The sequence below is a fragment of the Ahaetulla prasina genome, chromosome 2, assembly GCF_028640845.1.
Source record: "Ahaetulla prasina isolate Xishuangbanna chromosome 2, ASM2864084v1, whole genome shotgun sequence".
Classification (NCBI taxonomy): domain Eukaryota; kingdom Metazoa; phylum Chordata; class Lepidosauria; order Squamata; family Colubridae; genus Ahaetulla; species Ahaetulla prasina.
Window position 1 is genome coordinate 1,410,261 of NC_080540.1, and position 24,279 is coordinate 1,434,539.

The following is a 24,279-nucleotide window of genomic DNA, read 5'->3' on the forward strand; positions in this document are numbered from 1 at the left end:
ACATAAGCTTCCTTTGGGATAATGGCTGGAGAGCCTGACATTCCTCCATACTGCTTCAGCTGTACTGAATATTCTGAATTTGTAGGGGGGGGAAGACAAAAATTCCAAGCAGGCATCTGCACCTTCTCCAAGTGCAGGCTCGTTTTCCTGCTTGCAGGGACTGGTCTCCTTGGATTCCAGGCCAGAGACACCCCCCACCTCTTCCCACTTGGCAGATCCATCCTCACGTGGGAGAGATGGTGCCGCTCCCAACTAAGCTCTGCAAATTAAACCAGGCAGTGCAGGCTGTTGAAGCATATCTCCCATACCCAAGATCCACCCACCCAGCCTATCTGTCTACCCCTCCCGCATGACTGGTGGGCAGGGCTGTGGTCACGCAGCAAGGAGCCAGGTACGCGATCAACAAGCCCAACTGATTCCTATGGCCCCACCTCACATAGAGGGATTCACAGCCGGCAATCTGAGGAACAGTGGCCTCCCTCGGCTCTAGATCTTCCTTAATAACAACCGCCACCCCCCCACCCCTACCTTGGGCCCTCGGCTGATGAAATGCTCGGAAACCTGGAGGGCACAACTCAACAAGGGGCACCCCCCCCTCCGGGCCCAACCAGGTCTCCGTAATGCCCATAAGGTCCGCGGACTCCCCCTGAATAAGATCGCAGATCAGGGGAGCTTTATTAGCCACGGACCGGGCATTACATAACATCAACCGAAGATCCAAGCTCTGAGGATCATGGCCTCCTGAGGAACGGGTAGGAACTGAGGGGCCGGAGCACGTGATCGCCTTCAAACATCGAACACGTGCTCCCAGGTCTCGATACGGCCCCCTCCGCCATATCTGCCTCTCCCACTAACCACACAGATGGAACCACAATTGTCATCTGGAACATCACCCTCCCCCGAAACCTTCGGACCTATTAACACTCCGCCGCAAACACGCGCAGTGACTGGCCCCACCCTCGGCGGGCTACTCCCAACACCCGCCTTTCCTCCCCTTAAAATTCCCTTAAAATCCCCGATAAAAACGACTAAAGAGTTCATTAAAATCCCTAAGCCTCCTAGATTTGCATGCCATCTCTCGGGGTTCCAAAACCCGTCCTCAAGATGTGCCCTCGATAATGTGGAGGCCAGACCTGCGAGAGAGGGAGTCTCGAGGGCAAGAAGGTCATGATTGAAAATCTTCGCATAAGTAAATAAAAATACAAAGCGGTCAGCAGTCCATCCAGGCGGTGAAAATGTCAAGGTGTTATTGTAGCGCGGTTATTATAGCAAGGTTAGGCTCCCTGGCTGGCGAGATGAACCGTGGACTTCCAGGGCTCCATGGGGCCGTTATTCTGCCCTCAAACCCAAGCGGTCCCACTTGCCCCAGGTACAGATGACTAGCCATTCTCCATCAAGTCAATCAATTGGTGTTAAAGTCAATATAGGCCTTGATGTCAGGGACTCCATACCCAGTTGCTCCGACACTCCAGGCCTGATTGAACAGTCCTAGGCCGAGCTGCCGAGGGTCTAAAGAGGCCAGCCACACCTCCGAGTCCTCCTCCGAGGGGCGAAACCCTCCAGATGGCAACATCTGACCCTCCGCCACTACCACTCAGCGATCGATCTTCTCGTCTCTCCTCCTCCCTGGCATTGATGGAAAGACCGTTCTCAGGCATTGATCAAAAACCCTCAGTCCCTGGGAGTGGGGGGGCCGCCCGCCGCCGCTGCCATCGCCGCCGATACCCGGAAGCCAAGCGCGGTCGCCGTGGCCATCACCCCAGCCAGAGGCCCAGCAAGGCCCCGACAGAAGTCCGAAGGATAAGCCGAGGAAAACGCCAGGCTCCAAGGGAGAGAAGTCCGGCCAAGTCCCATCCAGCACTGTTGGAAAAAAGGCCCCTAGCCCCTGGGGGGGGCCGCTGCCGCCGCCACCGCCGCCAGACCCAAAGGCCCGCCCGCCACGGCCACCGCCCCAAGGAAGGTGGGGAGACGCCGAGGGAGCTGCCGGGCCGCCGAGGGGGCCACTGAGCCACCGCAGGGCCGCCGCAGGACCGCCGAGCCGCCATTGGGCCGTCACTGGGCCGCCGATCTTCCTGCAGGCCCAGGCAGACCGTAGCCAAAAAACGCCGGGGCTGAACCGCCATAAAAGACGCCAAGGGCAGAGTCGCCGGGGCAGAGCCGCCGAGTCAGGGCAGAGCCGCCACCGAGAAACGTCAGAAGAGCCACCAGGGGAGCCGCCAAGCCGCCGGGCCTACCGCCAAACAACCACCGCCCCGGGGAGACGCTGAGGAAAACCGCCGAGCCTGCCGCCGAGCCTATCAGCTGTTCCGAGGCTCGCGGCTCGGCGGGCCTCAGCCCAAACGCCTCCTCTGATGTTCCGCCGGGAGGGTCTGGGACCGGAGGGCTAAAAAAGACCCCCCTCTCGGTCCCAGACCCCCTGGAAAAGCCGCGGACCGCACCGCGAAGATCATCACCGCGCCATCTTGACGCATGCGCAAATATGATTAATTTAAATAAGAAACTTCTTTATATACAAGAATATATACACTACCCATGCAATTCTCAGAATCAAAAGCATAATCACAGAAGCAGTTAACAGAAGGAGTATTCACAGAAGGACAATAACAGGAACACACAACTTATATGTATACATCTCAGTTAACCTAAGCCACGCCCAGGTTCCAAGCTGTTTCAGATCCCAAACAGACCTCATTGGCTGACTTAGTTGCTATGCCTATACATTGGCTTTGTTACCATGCCCTATTCCAGCCAGTCTCCAATGGACTGACCTGTTGCCATGTCTATCCCAGTTCATGAATATTCTGACACTCCTCCCTTCATAACTGGAATAGATATAAATCTAAATATCTTAATATTCTTCAGATACCTATATTTGAAGACCCATATTCACACTTCCCTTCAAATACCTGAGAACCCTTTTACTGCGATACATCCTTTGCAATGAAACAAAGATCATCCACAAATGCTAATAATCGACAATCCCCACCTTGTAACTTTCCAGTGTACTGTATATGCAACCATCAGTCTTGCAACTCTTGAACCCAATGTAGTATCTAAACATATATTCCAATTCCTGGCTGACTGCTTCAGCCCATAAATGGTCTTGTTCAATTTATACACCATGTTAGGCTTTTTACTTTCACACCCTGGTGCTTGAACCATGTAAATTTCTTCCTCTAATTCTGCACTGAGGAATGCAGTGATTATGTCAAAAAGCCAAATTTTATGGCCATGTGCTGCTGCCAACACTAGTGCCAGCCTTATGCTTTCACTCTTTACTGTAGACACGAATACCTCATCACAGTGCACGTTTTTTATCTGTGAAAAACCTTGTGCCACTAACCTTGCTTTATGTTGTACCTTATTATCGGGCAGTACTTTCTTTTTGTATACCCATTTACTGTATTTTTTGGAGTATAAGATGCTCCAGACTATAAGACGCACCTACCTTTTTTTGGGAGGAAAACAAGAAAAAAAAATCTGCCTTTGCCTCGTTGCAGCAAACAGCCTGCTTTGGTTTCATTTTCATTTTCATCACAGCCAGATTAGCACAAGAAAAAAAAAATCTGCCTCCCAGGAATCTGCCTTACAGCAAACAGCAAAGGCCCACACGGCAATACACAATGGCAATCCCTGCAGCCTGAAACAGCTGAGGGTCAGGAGGCTGATCCAATCGACAATCAACTGCTTGTGCTAATCAGGCTGTGCTGAAGCTGAAATGGGCTGCTTGCTGTTTGCTGCATGGAGGTAAACTGCTGAGAGGCAGAGGCCAAAGGGTGGGGGCCAGCAGGTGGGCGGGGCTACATTCGGTGTATAAGATGCACCCAAATTTTCACCCTCTTTTTTTGGGGGTGGGAAGTGTGTCTTATACTCCGAAAAATATGGTACATCCTACGGCTTTACTACCCTGTGGCAAAGTCATATTCACCCATGGATTTTATTTCCTTATCCATGGCTTCTTTCCACTTTACTTGTTCAAGCTTAGTTAATGCCAATACTTCCTTATAGTTTCTTGGCTCATACCATACATTACACACTTTAACTTTACTAGCAGAATATTTGTCAGGTGGAATCCCCTTGTTCTATCGTTCTGACCTGCGTGGCAATGACTGCTTCTGTGTTTCAACCCTCTCTTGCTCCATATCTTGTTCAGCTTCTCCTCACTGAATGCTGATACTGTCACTAAGTGAGTTACCATCACTAAGGGAGTTATTGTCACTAAGTGAATCATTCCATAAATTGGCATCAATTCTATTTCAGTTTTGTTCTGCAAAGCTAGCAGACCTGGAAATGACTCTTCTTTTGCTCCCATCGCTAAAGCGATAGCTCTTTGAGCCTGGCTCATAGTCTGTAAACTTGAGCTTTCTAGCCTTTGGTTGTTCTTTTCTTCTAATTGCTTTTGGAATATGCATCCACACATTGCTTCCAAAAACCTTTAAATGTGCAAGAGATGGCTTTCTTCCATATAACAAGCACTGCATATGGAGTATCATTAATGGATTAACTCCACAGCCTATTCATTAAATAGTTAGCAGTCAACATGGCTTCACCCCAAACTGACCTGCTCAGGCTAGAGTCCTCCAGCAGTGAGTCCTTGTTTGTAAGACTCCATTCTGTCTCTCAACTACACCATTCTCAGCTGCTATGTATGGATTAGTGTGTGTTTTGTTGATAATTGTCTCAACCAGTTGAAAACTTGTTGACATAAATTCTGAACCTCTTTCAGTTTGTATCTAGCATACCTGTTGCTTATATCTTCTTTTGACGAAGCTTACTCATTGTTTAAAATTCTGTAGCACCTGTTTTACTCTGTAGTAAATAGCAGAACCCAAACCTGCTGTAGTCATCTACAATGACCAGCACATACTTTGCTCCTCCCAAACTGGCTTGCATTGGCCCAACCAAATCTGCACGTACCAGCTCTAGAGTTCTTGTTGTCTGCCTTGTGCTACTTTTGCTCACTGGGAATTAGCTTGGACTTTGATGATTTGCATTCTGCACAATCCAAATATGCCTTACATCCCTTTAAATTTAATCCTTCTCCAAACTGTTCCATCTTTTGCAAATCTCTGAAGCTAGCATGGCCAAGCTTTCTGTGCAAGAGATGAACGCATGAATCGTGTTGTGCCACATTTCCGAATGCTTGGGCACATTGAACCTTTTGTTCCTGCAACACTTTTCAATAAAGATTATCCTGTTTTATGCTCTGTGCAGATACATTCCCATTTCTCTTTACGAGACAGCTCCCATTTACAAATGTGATTTCAAAACTTTGCTTGTCTAAACTAGAGACACTCAGCAAATTATGCTCCATTTCAGGCACACATAATATATCATTAAACCTCTTTTCCAGATATGGAATTTGCACACTGCCTCTTCCAATGACTTTAGCCTTCTGGCCATTTGCCAAGGCTACTGCATCTTCAGCAGCTGGATCCATCCTGTATAAAACAATTTAGAATTATTAACAATTGTTTGACTAGCCTCACTGTCTATCAACCATTTGTCTCTGCTATTGCAATAGCTAACTTTTGCCACAGCAATTTGTCCATCTGCTGATTTTATTTATTTATTTATTTATTTATCAAACTTCTATACCGCCCTTCTCCCGAAGGACTCAGGGCGGTGTACAGCCTCCATTTAAAACAATTAATATACATATTAAAATAACAATTAAAAAACTTATTCAATAAAAGGCCAAATTAAAACCGTCGATTGACCATAAAAATACCCAATAAAATTACCATTAAAAGTTTAAAATTTAAATTTAAAATTTAAAAATCAGGCCAGTCCCGCTTGTATAAATAAATAAGTTTTCAGTTCCCGGCGGAAGGTCAGAAGGTCAGGCAATTGGCGTAAACCGGGGGGAAGTTCGTTTGTTCCTTGCAAACAGTTTCTGTCTTGCAAATAGTTTTGTCTTTACAAATAGTTTTTTCTTTTGAAGCAGTTTTTCTTCAAATGTGTCTTTTCAGCATAGATGAAGCACCGCCTCTGTTGCTGGGCTGTATTCCGGTCTCTTCTACTACTTTTCTCATTGCAGATACCTTGTCTGTTGCTCTGCTTTCTGCAGATGGCCACATTTCTCTCAGTGCCCCTTGGCCCCCCACCTCAGGAATTTCTCCTGGTGGCTTTTTCTGAAATGGTGCTTGTTCTCCTCAGCAATCAGACAAGCTTTTAAGGCCTCCAAACATAATTCCTGCTTTGGTTTGCACTCAAGCACTGCAGAAACTATGATCCATGTTTCATCCAGACCAGGCGTCTCCAACCTTGGTCCCTTTAAGACTTGCTGGCTGAGGGACTCTGGGAGTTGAAGTCCACAAGTCTTAAAGAGACCAAGGTTGGAGACCCCTGATCCAGACACCAACAGCACTTTTTGAGTTTCAGGAATCTACATTCCACGCTGTTCTAACTCAACAAGTAAAGTTTGCATTTGTACAAAATGCTGCTCCACAGATTCTCCTGGTTGCAAATGGGCTCTGTATAACTTTCTTCATAATGGCACAGTATTGTATGCTGACACACTCACATCCACACTTCTCAACTTCGGCCAGACCTCCTGTGCAGTCTTTAAAACAGCTACATTGATAAACCATTCCTTTTCTAAACTCAAGGTGATACAAGCCATTGCTTTATCATGCTGCCTCTGATCTGCAGGTGCCCGGGGTGGATTAAGAACAACATCCCACAGCTCCTTAGCCTTCAGGAAACACTCCATCTTTGCAGCCCAAATTATATAGTTCTCTGTCCCAAACGAGGCAGAGAGCTCTCCTTAAATTCAATAGCCATCCTACAATCTTTCTCTGCCTTGTTCTTTCTCTATCAACACAGGCAGTCCTTCAGCTTAATTACAATTCAGTCTTTCTGTGTGCTCTGGGCACATAACCTGTCAGAGTTTGTTGCAGCAATCAAACCCAGAAAGCACACACAGCTAACTGATTCAGTAGGATTGATTTAAATAAGAAACATCTTTATAGACAAGAATATATACAATACCGATGCAGTTCGCAGAATCAAAAGCATAATCACAGAAGCACAGTTAACAGAAGGAGTATTCACAGAAGGACAATAGGAGCACACAACTTATATGTATAGTCTCAGTTAACCTAAGCCACGCCCAGGCCCTATGCTGTTTCAGCTCCCAAACAGCCCGCATTGGCTGACCCAGTTGCTAAGCCTATTCATTGGCTGACCTTGTTACCATGTCTCTGCCAGTCATGAATTCTCCAACACCATGTGGATCTTTTTGTGCATAGTAAATGTACTGCTCACAGCAAAGGTCTTTCCACACTCAATGCATTTAAATGGTTTCTCTCCTGAGTGGAGCTTTTTGTGGCTTCTAAGTCCACTGCTCTGAGTAAACGTCTTTCCACACTCCATGCATTTATACGGCTTCTCCCCTGTGTGGATCATCTTATGGGAAATAATATGATTTCTTTGAGCAAAGGTCTTTCCACACTCCATGCATTTATACGGCTTCTCCCCTGTGTGGATCCTTTTATGGATAGTAAGTGTATTGTTATGAGCAAAGGTCTTTCCACACTCCATGCATTTGTAGAGCTTTTCCCCTGTGTGAATCCTTTCATGGGAAGTAAGATGCCACCTTGTTCTAAAACATTTTCCACATTCCAAACATTTATAAGGCTTCTCTTTTGTGTCAATCACTTTTTGAGATGTAAGGAAGTTATTTCCAAGAGAAAGAATTAATGTCCCATTGTAATTTTGTCCGTTGTGTCTTCTTATAGCATCTTCTCCTTTGTTCTGGGTTAAATAGTGTTCATTTACTTGTACTTTAGCTTTGATTAGATTCACACTTTTCCCACTATATTTTTCCCTTAGTTTCTCTTGTTGGGCAAGAAAGTCTTGCATCGGAGCATCAGTGGAAGATGAACTTTCCTGATTCCAATTCTTCGAGTGGTTTCTCTCATGGCTTCTGAATTCCATTTGAATTCCAAACTTCTCCCTTCCATCTTTAGCATTGATCACTTGGAACAGTTCACAGGAATCTTGATTCTCCTGCCCATTATTACCTTCAGAGCAAAAGAAAAAAGAAAATGATAACAAGGTTAGAGAAAAAGATCAAAGTGCAGAAAGTCAACCGAATTTCCCTCTGAATTTCGCCGAAATTCCATTAGGTTGTATGTTTCCATGCCTACTGTGGTGTGTGATAGACATGATGATTTCTATATTCATGAGTCATGAAAGCTTTGAAAATATCTAGAAAACATCTCTTTCTTTACAAGTTATCTATATATATAGATAACTATTTGTTTTCTGAGGCTTTCGCGGGTGTTTGTATGTAGGTCTTTGGTTATTCGGGTTTTCTCCGCGTAAAATTGGAAGTGTCTTGGCGACGTTTCGACGAAGTCTCATTCGTCATCTTCAGGCTTCAGCTTCATGCTTCTGGGAGCAAAAGCACGAAGCTGAAGCCTGAAAATGACGAATGAGACTTCGTCAAAACGTCGCCAAGACACTTCCAATTTTACGCGGGAGAAAACCCGAATAACCAAAGACCTACATAGATAACTATATATACTGTATATACAAATCTGACTCAGGGTTACTTGATCTGAGCAATGAGACTTTGGAACGAAATCCCTTGCTGAAGCCTCCCATTCAGTGGTGAAATCCAAATTATTTTACTACCGGTTCTACGAGCATGGCTTGGTGGCATGGCAGGGGAAGAATACTGCAAAATCCCCATTCCCTCCCCACTCCTGAGGGAAGGATATTGCAAAAAACAACAGCAACAACAAAAAAACTCTGGGGCCACCCAGAGGTGTTATTTGCCAATTCTCTGAACTACTCAAAAATTCCTCTACCAGTTTTCCGAACTGCTCAAAATTTCCACTACTGGTTCTCCAGAACCTGTCAGAACCTGCTGGATTTCACCCCTGCTCCCATTGGCTTGTAAACGCTGTTCGTGCTGAGACTAGAAAAGTTGGGAGGCTTCAAGAATGGCTATTTTGCTGCCCCAAAGTCTCATCGGCTTGCAAGGGTTCTTTGGCCAGATCTGGTACAGGCGGTCAGTTTGCAGAGTATGGAGACCTAAAGTATTTTAGTGCAAGATCACATGATACCAGATCTCAGGCTACTAATCTTCCGTGATCTCGCACTGGAGTACTTTAGGCCTGTGTTCTTTTAAGAACTGACCACTGGAGATCCAGGCAAAAGCAGGGGTGAAATGCTACCGGATCGGACCGGTTCAGGCGAGTAGGTAGTGGAGTTTGGTTCTGGTTCGCGGATCAGGTAGTAATCGCTGGCTGGCCACGCCCCCGAACCAGTCCACAGCCCGCAGTCCAGCCTTCGCAACACCAGAACACCGGGAAGGCAGCTCGCCACCTGCTCGCCCTCGGGTCAGGGGCTGGGGCTCATTCCCCGAGGCCCCGGAGCCGCTGCCTTCCCCAACCGGGTCAGGGAATGCACCATTCCCCGACTCTGGCCTTTCCCCGGAGCCTCCGCCCGCTCTTCCTTCGCCCACTTGCTGCCTGCTCGCCGCCTGTTCCCCCTTCGCCTTTGGTCAGGGCCCAGGGATACCTCATTCCCCTGAGACCCCGGAACCACCCCCTGCTTGCCGCCTGCCTCAACCGGGTCGGGAAATTCAACATTCCCCGACACCAGCCTTGTTCCGGAGCCGCCGCCCGCTCTTCCTTCGCCATGCAGCATATACTTACTTTCTTCCAGCGACTGGCTGCCAGGAAAGGCAAGAGTCCAAAAGTTAGTCCCTCTCCTTGAATCTGCCACCGCCATTGCTACGTTTTCCATGCACCGACTGCGCAAGCGCACACCTGTTTATTTCATTTATTTATCAGCAGCAGGTTGGGTGAGTGGGCGGCAGCTCTGGAGAAAGGCCGGAGTTGGGGAATGGTACATTCCCCGACCCCGTTGAGGCAGGTGGTGGCTAGGTGAAGGGAGAACAGGTGGCGAGGGAAAGGGAAAAGAATTTTTTTCCCTAATGGGTTCTGTGGGCGTGGCTTGGTGGGGGGAGGTTGTGACTGAGTGGGCATGGCTGTGAGTGACATTGAGTTGGCCACGCCCACTCAGTCACAGGACACACCCACCCACCAAACCACACCCAAAGAGTAGGTAGCAAAAAAATTTAGATTTCAACCCTGGGCAAAAGTCTTTGAAAATGAAGAGGCCTTCCCTATCTTTGCAAACATTTTGCCCTGGATCTCCTGCAGGCCTTGGTTAGCAGAGAACAGAGGCCTAAAACACTGTAATGTGAGATCATGTGAGATCAATAGTGCTAGATTTCCCACTACTGATCTTGCGTATGTCTCACTACTTTAAGCCTCTTTTTTCTACAAATGCATCGAAGTAGGCAAAGGAACCGAAGACTCACCACATTGTTGCAAGATACATGCTGGCACGGTGGGTTGGGGGAATAGGTAGGGCGAATGTTATTGCAGTGCCTCTGCTGTCATTTGTAAGTGTGAATTATGGCTGTGGTGCACCAACATTCGTAATTTCAGGACCGTGTCTCAAGTACTGGGGAGTGGGCTAGGTAGTAACTTGGAATGGTCACTTAGTGAACTGTCGAAATTTGGGGATTACCTGTACCCTAGGATACTCTGAGTCACACTGCATGAGGCCTTTGTTCTTGAATTGGATTGGGAGAATACTCTTCCATGGGCTGAGCGTGAAAGTTTTGTTCTCACACAATTTTGGAGGTTTCAGAAGACAAATGACAACACACTCCTCTCACATGACCTCCAGAGGACACATAAAAGCACACCTCGTTCTTCTCAGTCTCCACAGATAAGTTCAAATAGAAATGGAAAAATAGAGATAAGAAATAGCAGAGAAAGCATCTATTGACTCCTTCCTTCCTTGGAGTACGAGAAGTCCAGATCCTTTCCTTCTCCCTCCCAGGAGACGATAAAAACTAACTATCATCTGCCTTCTTGAACTATCTGATTGGGGACTAGAGAACTCTTACCCAGAGAGACCACGTTCCTATGGTTTTCAAGCATGACTTCCGAATGCAGCACTTTCTGGTCCGGATCCAGCTGAGACCATTCCTCCTCGGAGAAAGACACAGCCACCTCCTCGAAGGACACCAGACGCTCCTGAACACAGAAAAAAGAACAGAACAGGAGGATTCGCAATATCTGTTCATCTTCATCAATAATTTAGACAAGAGAATAGAAGGGGAACTCATCAAATTTGCAGACAAGACCAAAATGACAGGAATAACAACACTCCAGAAGATAAGCTCGAGATATAACAAAACGAACTCAACAGTGAGAAATCTAAGGTTCTACATTTAGGAAAGAAAAACCAAATGCACTGACATAGAATTGTTGATACCTCCAAATTCTGTGTGTATATTGGAAAAAGAATAATATACCAACTGAAGGTAATTTGATTAGAAAAGTTTTGGAATGTGCAGAAATGGGACAAACTTACAAAGGAGATACAAGAAAAAGAAGAAACAAAATATTATATAGTGTGGGAGAAATGGTATGAATGGAAAGAGAGATAAAAGGCAAGGAAAGATCAAATAAGGAAAATATAGGAGTAGAAATGTAATAACAAATAAGAAGAAACAGAAAAAATGCAGATTGTAGAAATGAAATTGTGTACACTATTATTTATAAATATATACGTAAGTAGATTAATAATAGAATTACATGTATAAAGGATACGTTGAAATAACTGAGAAAAAATGGATAAGTAAGAAAGGTTTTACAATGCAAAATTGTTGAAAAGAAAAAATTGTTAAAGATTCTTTTTTTATTTTAAAAAAAATGTTTAATAAAAATTATTTTAAAAAAAAGAATAGGTGATACCCGGCTCAACAGTACTAAGGCAACAGGGATCTTGGAGGCCTAGTGGACAACCACTTAAACATAAGTCAGCAATATGCTACAGTTGCCCAAAAAAACCCTGCAACAGAATCATAGGCTGCATTAAGAGGGATAGAATCAAGATGACATGAAGTGTTAGTGCCACTTTATAATGCCTTGGTAAGACCACACTTGGAATATTGCATCCAGAATTGGGTTGCCAGATGTAAAAAAGATGTTGAGACTCTAGAAAGAGTGCAGAGAAGAGCAACAAAAATTATTACTGGACTGGAGGCTACAACATATAAAAAACGGTTGCTGGAATTGGGTATGTCTAATTTCATGAAAAGAAGGACTAGGGGGTGACATGATAGCAGTATTGCAATGGATGGAAACTATTCAAGGAGGGAACCAACCTACATGTAAAGAAAAATTTCCTGACAGTGAGAACAATTAATCAGTGGAATGACTTGCCTCCAGAAATTGTGGGTACTCCAACACTGCAGATGTTTATGAAGAAATTGCACAGCCATTTATCGGAAATGTTATAGGGCTTCCTGTCTCAGCAGAGGGTTGGACTAGAAGACCTCCAAGATCCCTACCAACTGTTATTCTGTTCCATTGTTCCCAAAGCAAAGATATGCACTAAATTAAATGGCTGTGTGTCACACAAGTCTTAAATTTAGGTGAGAAAATGGGCAAATCTGAAAATTGCTTTTACTGAATTAATTTGGGGAAGTTTTATCAAGTTGATTGATTCTGCAAAATCTTCAGTGCCTTTCAATAAAGTAATCCTATTTCTGGATCGGTGTTTTCCCTCCTATGGGGCCCTTTCGGAGGCCGAGCAGTTGTGGTTGTTGCAGTGGCGTTTCCTTCCCGCGGAGCCTTGTTGGAGGTCTGAGCAGTTGTGGCGGCCCCGCCCAAGGAGACCGTCGGTAATCTGGCGTGGCCTAGGCATGGACTTGGTTGATGTCCTGGCTAGCCAGACCCTTCCCCCCCTGTGACTGAGGGGTATTGAGCGGTGTGGAGTTGAGCTGAGGATGGCGGTAACAACGGCCCAGCTGTGGCGGCAACAATGGCAATGACAGCGCTAATGGTGATAATAATGGCAACGATATGGGCGGCCCAGGTGGGTGGCCCAGCTGCGGCGGCAACGGTGACCGATGTGGACGACGATGACGAGGGAATTGCTTAGTCACCGATTAGCATTGTTGATCCCACGCTCAGAGCGGTTGGCAGGATCATCATTGGCAGCATTCCATCTGTGCCTGAGAGGGTGCCCACCCAGATGACCTGCCATCCTGTGACATCATTCCCCACCTTGGACCTATTGTCACATAATAATAATAATAATAATAATAATAATAATAATAATAATAATAATAATAATAATAATAATAATAATAATAATAATAATAATAATAATAATAATAATAATTTAATTTGTATACCGCCCTTCTCCCGAAGGACTCAGGGCGGTGAACAGGCAAATAAAATACAAACAGAAACATACACCATAATTAAAACAACCCTTAAAAAACTGATTCAAAATTAGCCAAAAAATTTAAAATAACCTTACACCCCATAAAAATTACAGAATTTAAAACCCACAATTAAAATTTAAAATTTAGAATTTAAAATCAAGCCACTCCCGTTCCCAACTGGAGTCCTGCTATGTTATCATCCAGATTGGCCGGGATAAAATCACCTGCCATTCTTCGGAACCCTGATGTATTCGCCAGCGAAACTTTTGGGTCTGTAAGACTCCCCCCTCTTGCAGACGTGGCCCTCCACTCTATCGAGAGCCTACCTCGATGACGGAATTTGGAATCCCGAGAGGCGGCATGTTGCAAAGAAGGGACTTAGGGTTTTTTAAAAATCGTTTTCTACTATTTTAAATGATTTAAGTAAAGGGTTTTTAAAGGGAGGGAGGGCTAGGATGGGTTCTAGGGGAAACCCATTAGGGCTAGGGCTGGACTCTTCGAGGACTTGCGGTATGGATGCTATAGGTTCGGAGGCGAAGGAGGAGGCTGGAGCTCGACTCTATGAGGGCTATTCCATCTGCACGGTAAATGGGAGGGGCAGATACGGTGGAAGCGGGGGCCCGCATCATGTTCGGGGAGTGAGTGCTCGCTGTTTGCAAGCGATCACGCACTCCGGTCCCTCTGACTTTCCTCGTTTCCCGAGTGCTTGAATCCCCAGAGCCTGGACCTTTGGCTGATGTTATGTAATGCCAGGTCCGTGGTAAATAAAGCCCCCCTCATTTTCGATCTTATACAAGAGGGGGGTGCGGACCTGATGGGCATTTCGGAGACCTGGTTGGGCACGGAAGGGGGGGTGCCCCTTGTTGAATTGTGTCCACCGGGCTTCCGTGCATTTCATCAGCCGAGGGCCCAGGGTAGGGGTGGGGGGGTGGCGGTTATTATTAACAGAGGTCTGGAGCCGAGGGAGGTCACTGTACCAAAGATAGCTGGATGTGAGTCCCTCTTTGTGAAGTGGGGCCAGGGGATGCAGGTGGGCTTGCTGATTACATACCTGGCTCCTTGCTGCGTGACTGCAGCCCTGCCCGAGCTGCTGGATGTGACAGTGGTTGAATGACTTAGAATTAGGGGACTTAGTCATCAAACCCCTGTCATGGTCAGATCATTCTTTCCTTCAACTCGACTTTTGAACCGCCAACCCCGACCGCAGGGAGATGGGGCTGATTCGTTGGTTCCGTCCCAGGTGCCTGATGGACTCGGAGAGGTTTCTGATGGAGCTTGGGCCATTTCCTGAGGATCTAGGATCATGGCTCGACTGAAGAACTAGTGGCCGCCTGGGAAAGGGTGGCGGCTGGGGCTTTGGATCGCGTCGCACCTTTGCGGCCTCTGACCTGGCACCGATCCTGACTGGCTCCTTGGTATTCTGAGGAGCTGAAAGAGATGAAGCGCCGGAAAAGACGCCTAGAGAATGGTTGGAGGGCCAGTCGTTCTGAATCCGATCGACCACTAGTAAGGTCCCATATTCAGACCTATCTAGTGGCGATAAGAACGGCAAAACGTGAATATTTTTCCGCTCTTATTGCATCGGCAGATAACCGCCCAGCCGTCCTGTTTAGGGTGACCCGCTCCCTCCTCCACCAGGGAGCACGAGAGGACCCCTTGCAAGGGCGCGCTGAGGATTTTGGACAATATCTGCACGATAAAATCGCTCAGATTCGGGATGGTTTGGACTTGGATTGGGTAGATTTGGGCGGGATGATGGAGGATGCTATCTGGGAAGAGTTCGATACAGTGGCTCCCGAGGACATGGACAGGATATTGGGGAATCTGAATGCGACCACATGCTTATTGGACCCGTGTCCCTCCTGGCTGGTACTGGCCACCCGGGAGGTTACACGAGGCTGGCTCCAGGGAAATGTCAACGCTTCCTTGATGGAGGGTGTCTTCCCTACCGCCTTGAAAGAGGCGGTGGTGAGGCGCCTCCTCAAGAAGCCCTCCCTGGATCCAGCTGCTTTAGCGAACTATCATCCTGTCTCCAACCTTCATTTTGTGGCGAAGGTTGTTGAGAGTGTGGTGGCGTGGCAGCTCCCCCGGTACCTGGATGAAACTGTCTATCTTGACCCATCCCAGTCTGGCTTCCGGCCTGGGTACAGCACGGAGACAGCATTGGTCGCGTTGGTAGATGATCTCTGGAGGGCTTGGGACAGGGGTTGTTCCTCTGCCCTGGTCCTATTAGATCTCTCAGCGGCTTTTGATACCATCGACCATGGTATCTTGCTGCGACGGCTTGAGGGGTTAGGAGTGGGAGGCACTGTTTTGCGGTGGTTCTTCTCTTATCTTTCTGACCAGTCGCAGATGGTGAGGTGCCTCATGTGTGGGGTGCCACAGGGGTTGGTTCTCTCGCCTCTTCTGTTCAACATCTACATGAAGCCGCTAGGTGAGATCATCCGTGGTTTTGGGATGCGATGCCATCTGTACGCTGATGATACCCAGCTGTACATTTCCACCCCTAACCACCCCAACGAGGCTGTGGAAGTGATGTCCCGGTGTCTGGAGGCCGTGCAGGTCTGGATGGGGAAAAACAGGCTTCGACTCAACCCTTCCAAGACTGAGTGGCTGTGGATGCCGGCACCCCGGTACAGCCAGCTGACTCCATCGCTGACTGTTGGGGGTGAGTCATTGGCCTCCATGGAGAGGGTGCGCAATCTAGGCGTCCTCCTGGATGTACGGCTGTCTTTAGAAGAGCATATGACGGCCGTTGCCAGGGGAGCTTTTTATCAGGTTCGCCTGATACGCCAGTTGCGTCCCTTCCTAGACCGGGATTCCCTATGCACGGTCACTCACGCCCTCGTCACTTCCCGACTGGACTACTGTAACGCTCTCTACTTGGGGCTCCCCTTGAAGAGCACCCGGAGGCTCCAACTGGTCCAGAATGCGGCTGTGCAGGTAATTGAGGGAGTAACTCGAGGCTCCCATGTAACACCTCTCCTGCGCAAGCTGCATTGGCTTCTGGTGGTCTTCCGGGTGCAATTCAAGGTGTTGGTTACCACCTTTAAAGCAATCCATGGCATAGGACTGGGTTATTTACGGGACCGCCTGCTGCTACCAATAGCCTCCCATTGAGCCGTGCACTCCCATAGGGAGGATCTCCTCAGGGTGCCGTCAATCAAACAATGTCAACTGGCGACCCCCAGGGGGAGAGCCTTCTCTGTGGGGGCTCCTGCCCTATAGAATGAGCTGCCTCCAGGGATACGTCAACTCCCTGACCTCCGGACCTTTTGACGCAAGCTAAAAGACTTTTTTGTTTCATTGCGCAGGGCTAGCTTAATGTAGTTGTAATAGGGGTTTTATTATAGTTTTAGTCTGCTTTGGCCTGATCGAATTAGCTTCTTAAAATGTTTCTTAATTTTTGTGATATCTGTTTTTATTTGGCTGTAAACCGCCCTGAGTCCTTCGGGAGAAGGGCAGTATATAAATAAAATAAATAAATAAATAAATAAATAAATCAACTGATCTATTGCTCTATCACTGATTGATCTAGTAGTCTGAGCCATTGGCTAAAGGGAAGACAACGAAGAGAAAATTCCCTGGGAAAGTTTTGGGCCTCTGTGGCTCAGACTGCTAAGACAGTCTATTATTAACACAGCTGCTTGCAATTACTGCAGGTTCTAGTCCCACCAGGCCCAAGGTTGACTCAGCCTTCCATCCTTTATAAGGTAGGTAAAATGAGGACCCAGATTGTTGGGGGCAATAAGATGACTTTGTATATATACAAATAGGATGAAGACTATTGCTAACATAGTGTAAGCCGCCCTGAGTCTTCGGAGAAGGGCGGGATATAAATGCAAATTAAAAAAAAAAAAGTCATTTCTCAGCCTTTGCAAAGCAGGAATATTTGATCTCCTAATCGAGGCATAAATCAGAGGATTGGAAATTATTTTGTAGCCCAAAGTACCTTGATTACATGCTCAGCACGGCCACTCCCTTTGGATTTTAATAGTCTGCTTTATTTTTTAATATGATTTGCTTATTTTTGAACTAGTTTATAAATAAGGCTTTCTAAAAATGTATTTATTTTTCATTAGTCTTTCACAATTCCGCGTCAAAAAATTACATCAAAAAATGGGTCTCTAACAGTTCCTGCCACTGTGATATGTTTATTTTTATTTATTTATTTATTTATTTATCATATTTATATACCGCCCTATCTCCCTAGGGACTCAGGGCGGTTCACAGGCAAATAAAAATACATATAAATACAGGATAAAATAACAATTAAAAAACTTATTCTACATAGCCCGATTATATTAAAAAACCATATCCATAATAAAACCCATTAAAACCAATAAAAACCAATATAAAATTTAAAATCTACTCCAGTCCTGCACAAGTAAATAGATGTGTTTTAAGCTCGCGGCGGAAGGTTCGGAGGTCCGGGAGTTGACGAAGTCCTGGGGGGAGTTCGTTCCAGAGGGTGGGAGCCCCCACAGAGAAGGCCCTTCCCCTGGGTGTCGCCAGACGGCACTGCCTAGCTGACGGCACCCTGAGGAGTCCCTCTCTGTGAGAGCGCACGGGTCGGTGAGAGGTATTCGGTCGCAGCAGGCGGTCCCGTAAGTAACCCGGCCCTATGCCATGGAGCGCTTTAAAGGTGGTTACCAAAACCTTGAAGCGCACCCGGAAGGCCACAGGCAGCCAGTGCAGTCTGCAGTCTCCCAGGTGTCACATGGGAGCCACGAGGGGCTCCCTCTATCACCCGCGCAGCCGCATTCTGAACTAACTGAAGCCTCCAGATGCCCCTCAAGGGGAGCCCCATGTAGAGAGCATTGCAGTAATCCAGGCGAGGGCGTCACGAGGCGTGAGTGACCATGCATAGGGCATCCCGGTCTAGAAAGGCGCAACTGGCGAACCAGGCGAACCTGGTAAAAGCTCTCCTGGAGACGGCCGTCAAATGATCTTCAAAAGACAGCCGTTCATCCAGGAGGCGCCCAAGTTGCGCACTCTCCATCGGGGCCAATGACTCGCCCCAACAGTCAGCCGTGGACTCAGCTGACTGTACCAGGATGCCGGCATCCACAGCCACTCTCTCTTGGAGGGATTGAGCTTGAGCCTGTTTCTCCCCATCCAGACCCGTACGGCTTCCAAACACCGGGACAGCACTTCGATAGCTTCATTGGGGTGGCCCGGCGTGGAAAAGTACAGCTGGGTGTCATCAGCGTACAGCTGGTACCTCACACCGAAGCCACTGATGATCTCACCCAGCGGCTTCATATAGATGTTGAACAGAAGGGGCGAGAGAATCGACCCCTGAGGCACCCCACAAGTGAGGCTCCTCGGGGCCGACCTCTGCCCCCCTGTTTATTCCTATTTCTTGAAGGACTTTTTAAAAAATTGGTTTTGTAAACTCAAAGTTGGAGGAGTACCTAGCAGAACAAGATAACAAAAGAAGCTATGCTGCCTGACAGCAACTTGAACCTGCTATTCTGCTCTCCATGTTGGGAAAGAACACAAAAATAATCCAGTCCAAACAAGAGGGGGAAATAAGGAGGGAGCACATCCACTTCACTTCCTGAAGGGAGACTAGAAATCTAATAACTTTTCCCCTTCTTACTTGATTTGGAGGGATGACTGCTGTTTGATTTCCATCATAAAAACCAGAAAGCTTCATTCTTTGTTTCTCTGTAAGGAATAAATAATTTCAAAATGCATTATTAACAAAATAGGAGAGGTATTCTATAGAAGAAAAGAGCGAGCGAAGGTGAGGCAGATGGGAAATCGGAGGATCTTCCATTACCTCCTGAGGTGTCCTGACTTGGATGATCCCAAGGGATCTTCCTGAAAAATAGCTCCTGAGGGGGATTTGATGGGATCTTCCTTTCCTCAGAATCTCTGATCTCCGCAGTGAAGTACTTCAAATAGGAAGAAGGAAAATAGAAGCAGAATTAATGTACGTCACAGAACACAAAGTGGATTCTTATATTCGGAACACAACCTCAAAGCCCCCAATATCCATCAGTGACGTTGAGTGAGAAAACAATGGAACAATGTCCTACAAGAATTGGTGAATTGCCAGATATTATGAATGCCAGAGAAGTTTGGGAAGGAGGGGTGAAGGATTCAAACACATTCTCTATTCCCTTCTGAGCTCCTTAAATTCTCTCACCTGCAACTGGACCTGCTCCTTCTGCTCCTTTGCTTGGCTCAGGAGGAAGCCTTCCGCCAGGGCCACTGCCTGGGAGCTGGTCTCTGCTCCACACTCCCGCACCCAGCCCTCCATCTCTGGGGGCAGAAGGAACAGGAGATGCTCCAGAACCACCAGGTCCAGCATCTGGGCTTTGGTGTGCTTTTCTGGTCTCAGCCATCGCCTGCAAAAGTCATGGAGTCGGCTGCAAAGTCCTCGGGGACCCTCCACCTCCCGGTATTGGATGAGGTTCCAGGGCTGAACTTCTGAAGGGAGGATGGTTTCCTCCTCCAGGATCTTCTGCCCGGTTCTTATCCAGAGCTTCCCCCCTTTCCCAGACTGAGCAGCTGAAGGGTCTTTTCCGGTTCCTTCCTTTCCAAAAGGTTTTGTCTCCATCCTTTCTCTCTCCTGCAGAGCAACTCCAAATGGCTCCAAGGACTCTGGTGGGTCTCCAGATGCCTTTTCCTTCACGGGACCATTTCTAGGGCTGCAGGACTGATCCCTGCAAGCGATTCAGCTCTTTTTTTCTCCCCCAAGGAAAATTTTTCCTTGCAAAGACCACAAAAGGCTTCCAGTTTCTGTATCTGAGGTGGAAAGAAAAACAAACGCCAAGAATTAGGAAGAGGGATTTAGCCACTGAACCTGCCTGGAGCCCCAAACAGTTCATCCCGGTGCAGGGGATAAGGAGAGCAAGTGCACCATCCTAGAACGGCAATTGTTTGTGATGTCACTTCCTTCAAGTGGCAATTGTTTGTGATGTCACTTTATTTGCTGCCACCTCTGGAAAGTCAACTGTAGCATTCGCCCTCTAGTGGACCAAAGGGGAGGCACCTGGAGTTTCCCTTCTCTTGGCAGAAGCCCCCTGGTGGACTTGGGGCAAAGTGAAGCACATGGGAGGGGAAGGGAAAGGGCGTGGGTGATGGGCATGGGAGTAGGGGGAAGAAAGGCCCGTCTCCATGGCTCCCTGTCAGACAAAGGCTTCAACGTCTGTGCTTCTTTCCCCCCTTATATTAACTGAACAAGTTATATAAGTTATATATTAACATAATAATAATTAACTTATATAATTATTATATAATAATTAACTTATTATTATTAATAATAATAATTAACTTATAATAATAAGTTATATATTAACTGATATTAACTGAAATGCATTGAAGGAGGTTTTCATCTTTCTTCTGATGCGTTTCTAGAGCGGTTTGGTTATTTCTTATCTATAGAGCAACTTCACTTCCACCTCTTTCATTCAGTCTGCTTCTTATTTATTTAGAGAAGAGGAGAGGAGAGGAAAGGAGAGAAGAGAAGCTCCTGAGATATTGCAAGATGCCATCATGTTTCCCCTCGTCCTTTTTTTCATCAGACTAGACAGACCCTGTTCCAGCAGTAGTGGGTTCCAATTTTTTTTACTACCGGTTCTGTGGGTGTGGCTTGGTGGGTGTGGCTTGGTGGGCGTGGCAGGGAAAGGATACTGTAAAATCTCCATTCCCACCCCACTTCAGGGGAAGGTTACTGCAAAATCCCCATTTCCTCCCAATCAGCTGGGACTTGGGAGGCAGAGAATAGATGGGGGTGGGGCCAATCAGAATTTTTACTACCGGTTCTCCGAACTATTCAAAATTTCCGCTACCGGTTCTCCAGAACTGGTCAGAACTTGCTGAAATCCACCTCTGTGTTCCAGCAACTGTTTTTTAAATATGTTTTAGCCTCCATCTTTATTGTTCTTCTTTCTAGAGTCTCAAGATCTTATTTATTTATTTAACAAAACACAAATAAAAATAGGACATTAAGAGAAGCAGAAACAAAGGGGAGGTACAAGATAAAAAAGGGGAAAAGCACAGTGCAAGAAAAAAACAAACATTCCAACCTGACAATTACAATCTAATCGAAAAAAGCAAAGTCATTTTAGGTGTGTTTCTTTTGAACAATTTAAATGTGAAGATATTCAATTCAGCAGCTGGAGAAGGAAAATCTACAATGGCCCCAATACTCCTTTGTGGCTGAGTGTGGGCGGGCTCCCGCCTGAGGCGATCTGCGCTCTGATTGGTTGCTGCGGGTGGAAAGGGGGCGTTTCTCTTCTCCCGCCTTTTTCTTCTGCGCGCCTTTTGAGATTTACCTCAGGATCTTCCTGACTGTCTTCTCTGCTGCTAATGTTAAATACATTTATATGGATATAAAACTAAACGTTTGTGTCCGTGTCTCCCTTTTCCTTTGGAGAACAGCTGCATATTTATTTCCCCCGCATTAAATCGCTTCTGTTGCCCCTTCCAGTCGGGGGTTTCTATTTTATCCCCTGATAGTGTCGGAAGGAAAATCAGGTCCAGGTCGAAGAAAGGAATCAAATGGAGGCTGCTTAAGAAAGGAGGTTTATTGACGGGCAGAAGCAACAACAGTCTGAGTCAGAATTCAAGAGAGCTGGAAGGGACCTTGGAGGTCATCTAGTCCAACCCCTGTCGAAGTTCCCGGCGGAAAGGAGCGGGAAACGGAGGAGAAACGGCCAAACTTTAATCCGGGATATTCATCAGGGGCCTCTTTGCAAGGAAAAGGGGGATCCCGACCCTCAGAAAGAAAGGGAGATTCCTTCCCATTTGGGGGGTCGAGGGGCGGGAAGTCGGAAGGAGCCGCTTCGTCCAGACGTTCCGAGCAAGAGAGATGCGGGTTTCAAGGAGGGGAATCGCCTTTTTCTTTTTGTCCGCGGAAGCGAAGCGGCGCCTCTCCCTGGTTTAGCTGAGGGGTTTCCGTGGGTCCCTTCGGATGGGGGGGTGTCTGTATGGGACCCCCAACTTGTCCTGGCTCCCTCCCTCCTCCCTTGTCATCCAGAGCAGCAGCTCTTCCGACGGCAGAACCGTCACCTTTGATGAAGGCGTCTTTTGTCTTTTTCTCGGACTTTGGAGCTGGGAGGGACCAGAAGGAGCTGAAGCACCAATGGGAATTCTTCCTGCTGAAGCGTCATCGGTCTCCAGGCAGAGTCCTTTGTGACGACACCTGAAGGAGGAGGAGAGAGTGAAACTGAAAGTGGGAGGGGGATCCCTCCAGTCTTGGGGGGGGGCTGCAGCTCAGCCGGGGGGGGACGGGACGTCAGGGCAGGCCCAGAAGGGATCCTCCGCTTTCTTTGCTCTCTTCACGATTCTCAGCCAGACTTTCTTCTGTGCGCATGGAGGGGTGGCCTAGATGTCCCCTTAGGTTCCCAAACTGCCCCCGGGGGCCTGCTCCTGTGCTGAAAGGGGCCTCCGGGCTCTTTCTACCTAACTCGGGGGAGGGTCCCTAAAAAGGAGAAGGGGACGAATCCCCCAGGAGCAGCGGAGGGTGGGGCTATTCGGGAGCGGGGGCTCGTGGGTCATTGGATCGGAGGGTCAGCCCCACTGCCAGGGTATCCCCCAGAGGCAGAGGGGGCAGCCCCTTTGCCAGGAATAGAATAGAATAGAATTTTTTTTTATTGGCCAAGTGTGATTGGACACACAAGGAATTTGTCTTGGTGCATATGCTCTCAGTGTACATAAAAGAAAAGATACGTTCATCAAGGTACAACATTTATAACACAATTGATGATCAATATATCAATATAAATCATAAGGATTGCCAGCAACAAGTTATAAGTGGAAAGAGATTGGTGATGGGAACTATGAAACGATTAATAGTAGTGCAGATTCAGTAAATAGTCTGACAGTGTTTAGGGAATTATTTGTTTAGCAGAGTGATGGCCTTCGGGAAAAAACTGTTCTTGTGTCTAGTTGTTCTGGTATGCAGTGCTCTATAGCGTCGTTTTGAGGGTAGGAGTTGAAACAGTTTATGTCCAGGATGCGAGGGATCTGCAAATATTTTCACAGCCCTCTTCTTGATTCGTGCAGTATACAGATCCTCAATGGAAGGCAGATTGGTAGCAATTATTTTTTCTGCAGTTCTAATTATCCTCTGAAGTCTGTGTTTTTCTTGTTGGGTTGCAGAACCGAACCAGACAGTTATAGAGGTGCAAATGACAGACTCAATAATTCCTCTGTAGAATTGGATCAGCAGCTCCTTGGGCAGTTTGAGCTTACTGAGTTGGCGCAGAAAGAACATTCTTTGTTGTCCTTTTTAATGATGTTTTGATGTCAGCTGTCCATTTGAGATCTTGCGATATGATAGAACCCAGAAATTTGAAGGTTTCTACTGTTGATACTGTGTTGTCAAGTATTGTGAGAGGTGGAAGTATGGAAGGGTTTTTCCTAAAGTCTACCACCATTTCTACGGTTTTGAGTGTGTTCAGTTCCAGATTGTTTTGGTTGCACCACAAGGCTAGTCGTTCGACCTCTCGTCTATATGCGGATTCGTCATTGTCTCGAATGAGACCAATCACTGTTGTGTCATCTGCGAACTTCAGTAGCGTAACAGATGGATCATTGGAGATGCAGTCATTGGTATACAGAGAGAAGAGAAGTGGGGAGAGCACACAGCCTTGGGGGGCCCCTGTGCTAATTGTACAGGTATTTGATGTGATCTTGCTTAGCTTCACCTGCTGCTTCCTGTTTGTTAGGAAGCTTGTGATCCACTTACAAGTCTGTTCTGGTACCTGTAGTTGGTTTAGCTTAGTTAGAAGAATGTCTGGAATGATGGTATTGAATGGTGAACTAAAGTCTACAAAAAGGACCCTTGCATAGGTCTTTGGAGACTCAAGATGTTGTAGGATGTAGTGCAGAGCCATATTAACAGCATCATTTGTTGATCTATTTGCTCGGTATGCAAATTGCAAGGGATCTAAGAGCGGATTCGTGATGGTTTTCAGGTAGGAAAGCACTAGCCTTTCAAAGGTTTTCATGACTACAGATGTTAGAGCAACTGGTCTGTAGTCATT

At 46.9% G+C, this 24,279-nt stretch overlaps 2 protein-coding genes across 3 annotated transcripts in view; one reads left to right on the top strand and one right to left on the bottom strand.

Moving 5' to 3' along the window:
* The window catches only part of LOC131192754 (zinc finger protein with KRAB and SCAN domains 7-like), a 269,595-nt gene that overhangs the window by 30,500 nt on the left and 214,816 nt on the right, over positions 1-24,279 (top strand). The gene's annotated exons all lie outside the window — the stretch shown is intronic.
* Positions 1,590-20,148, bottom strand: LOC131192757 (zinc finger protein 287-like). 2 transcript variants are annotated; one of them, XM_058172250.1, is made up of 6 exons: positions 19,431-20,148; positions 19,062-19,176; positions 18,879-18,946; positions 10,940-11,069; positions 7,191-8,027; positions 1,590-5,441 (listed from the first exon to the last, which is right to left on the bottom strand). In XM_058172250.1, the coding sequence occupies exons 1-5, from the start codon at positions 19,842-19,844 to the stop codon at positions 7,213-7,215; spliced, it is 1,542 nt and encodes a 513-aa protein (XP_058028233.1). In that variant the 5' UTR covers positions 19,845-20,148; the 3' UTR covers positions 1,590-5,441; positions 7,191-7,212. The 2 variants fall into 2 exon arrangements, with proteins under 2 accessions (XP_058028233.1, XP_058028232.1); XM_058172249.1 differs by lacking the exon at positions 1,590-5,441 and having other exon boundaries at positions 6,947-8,027.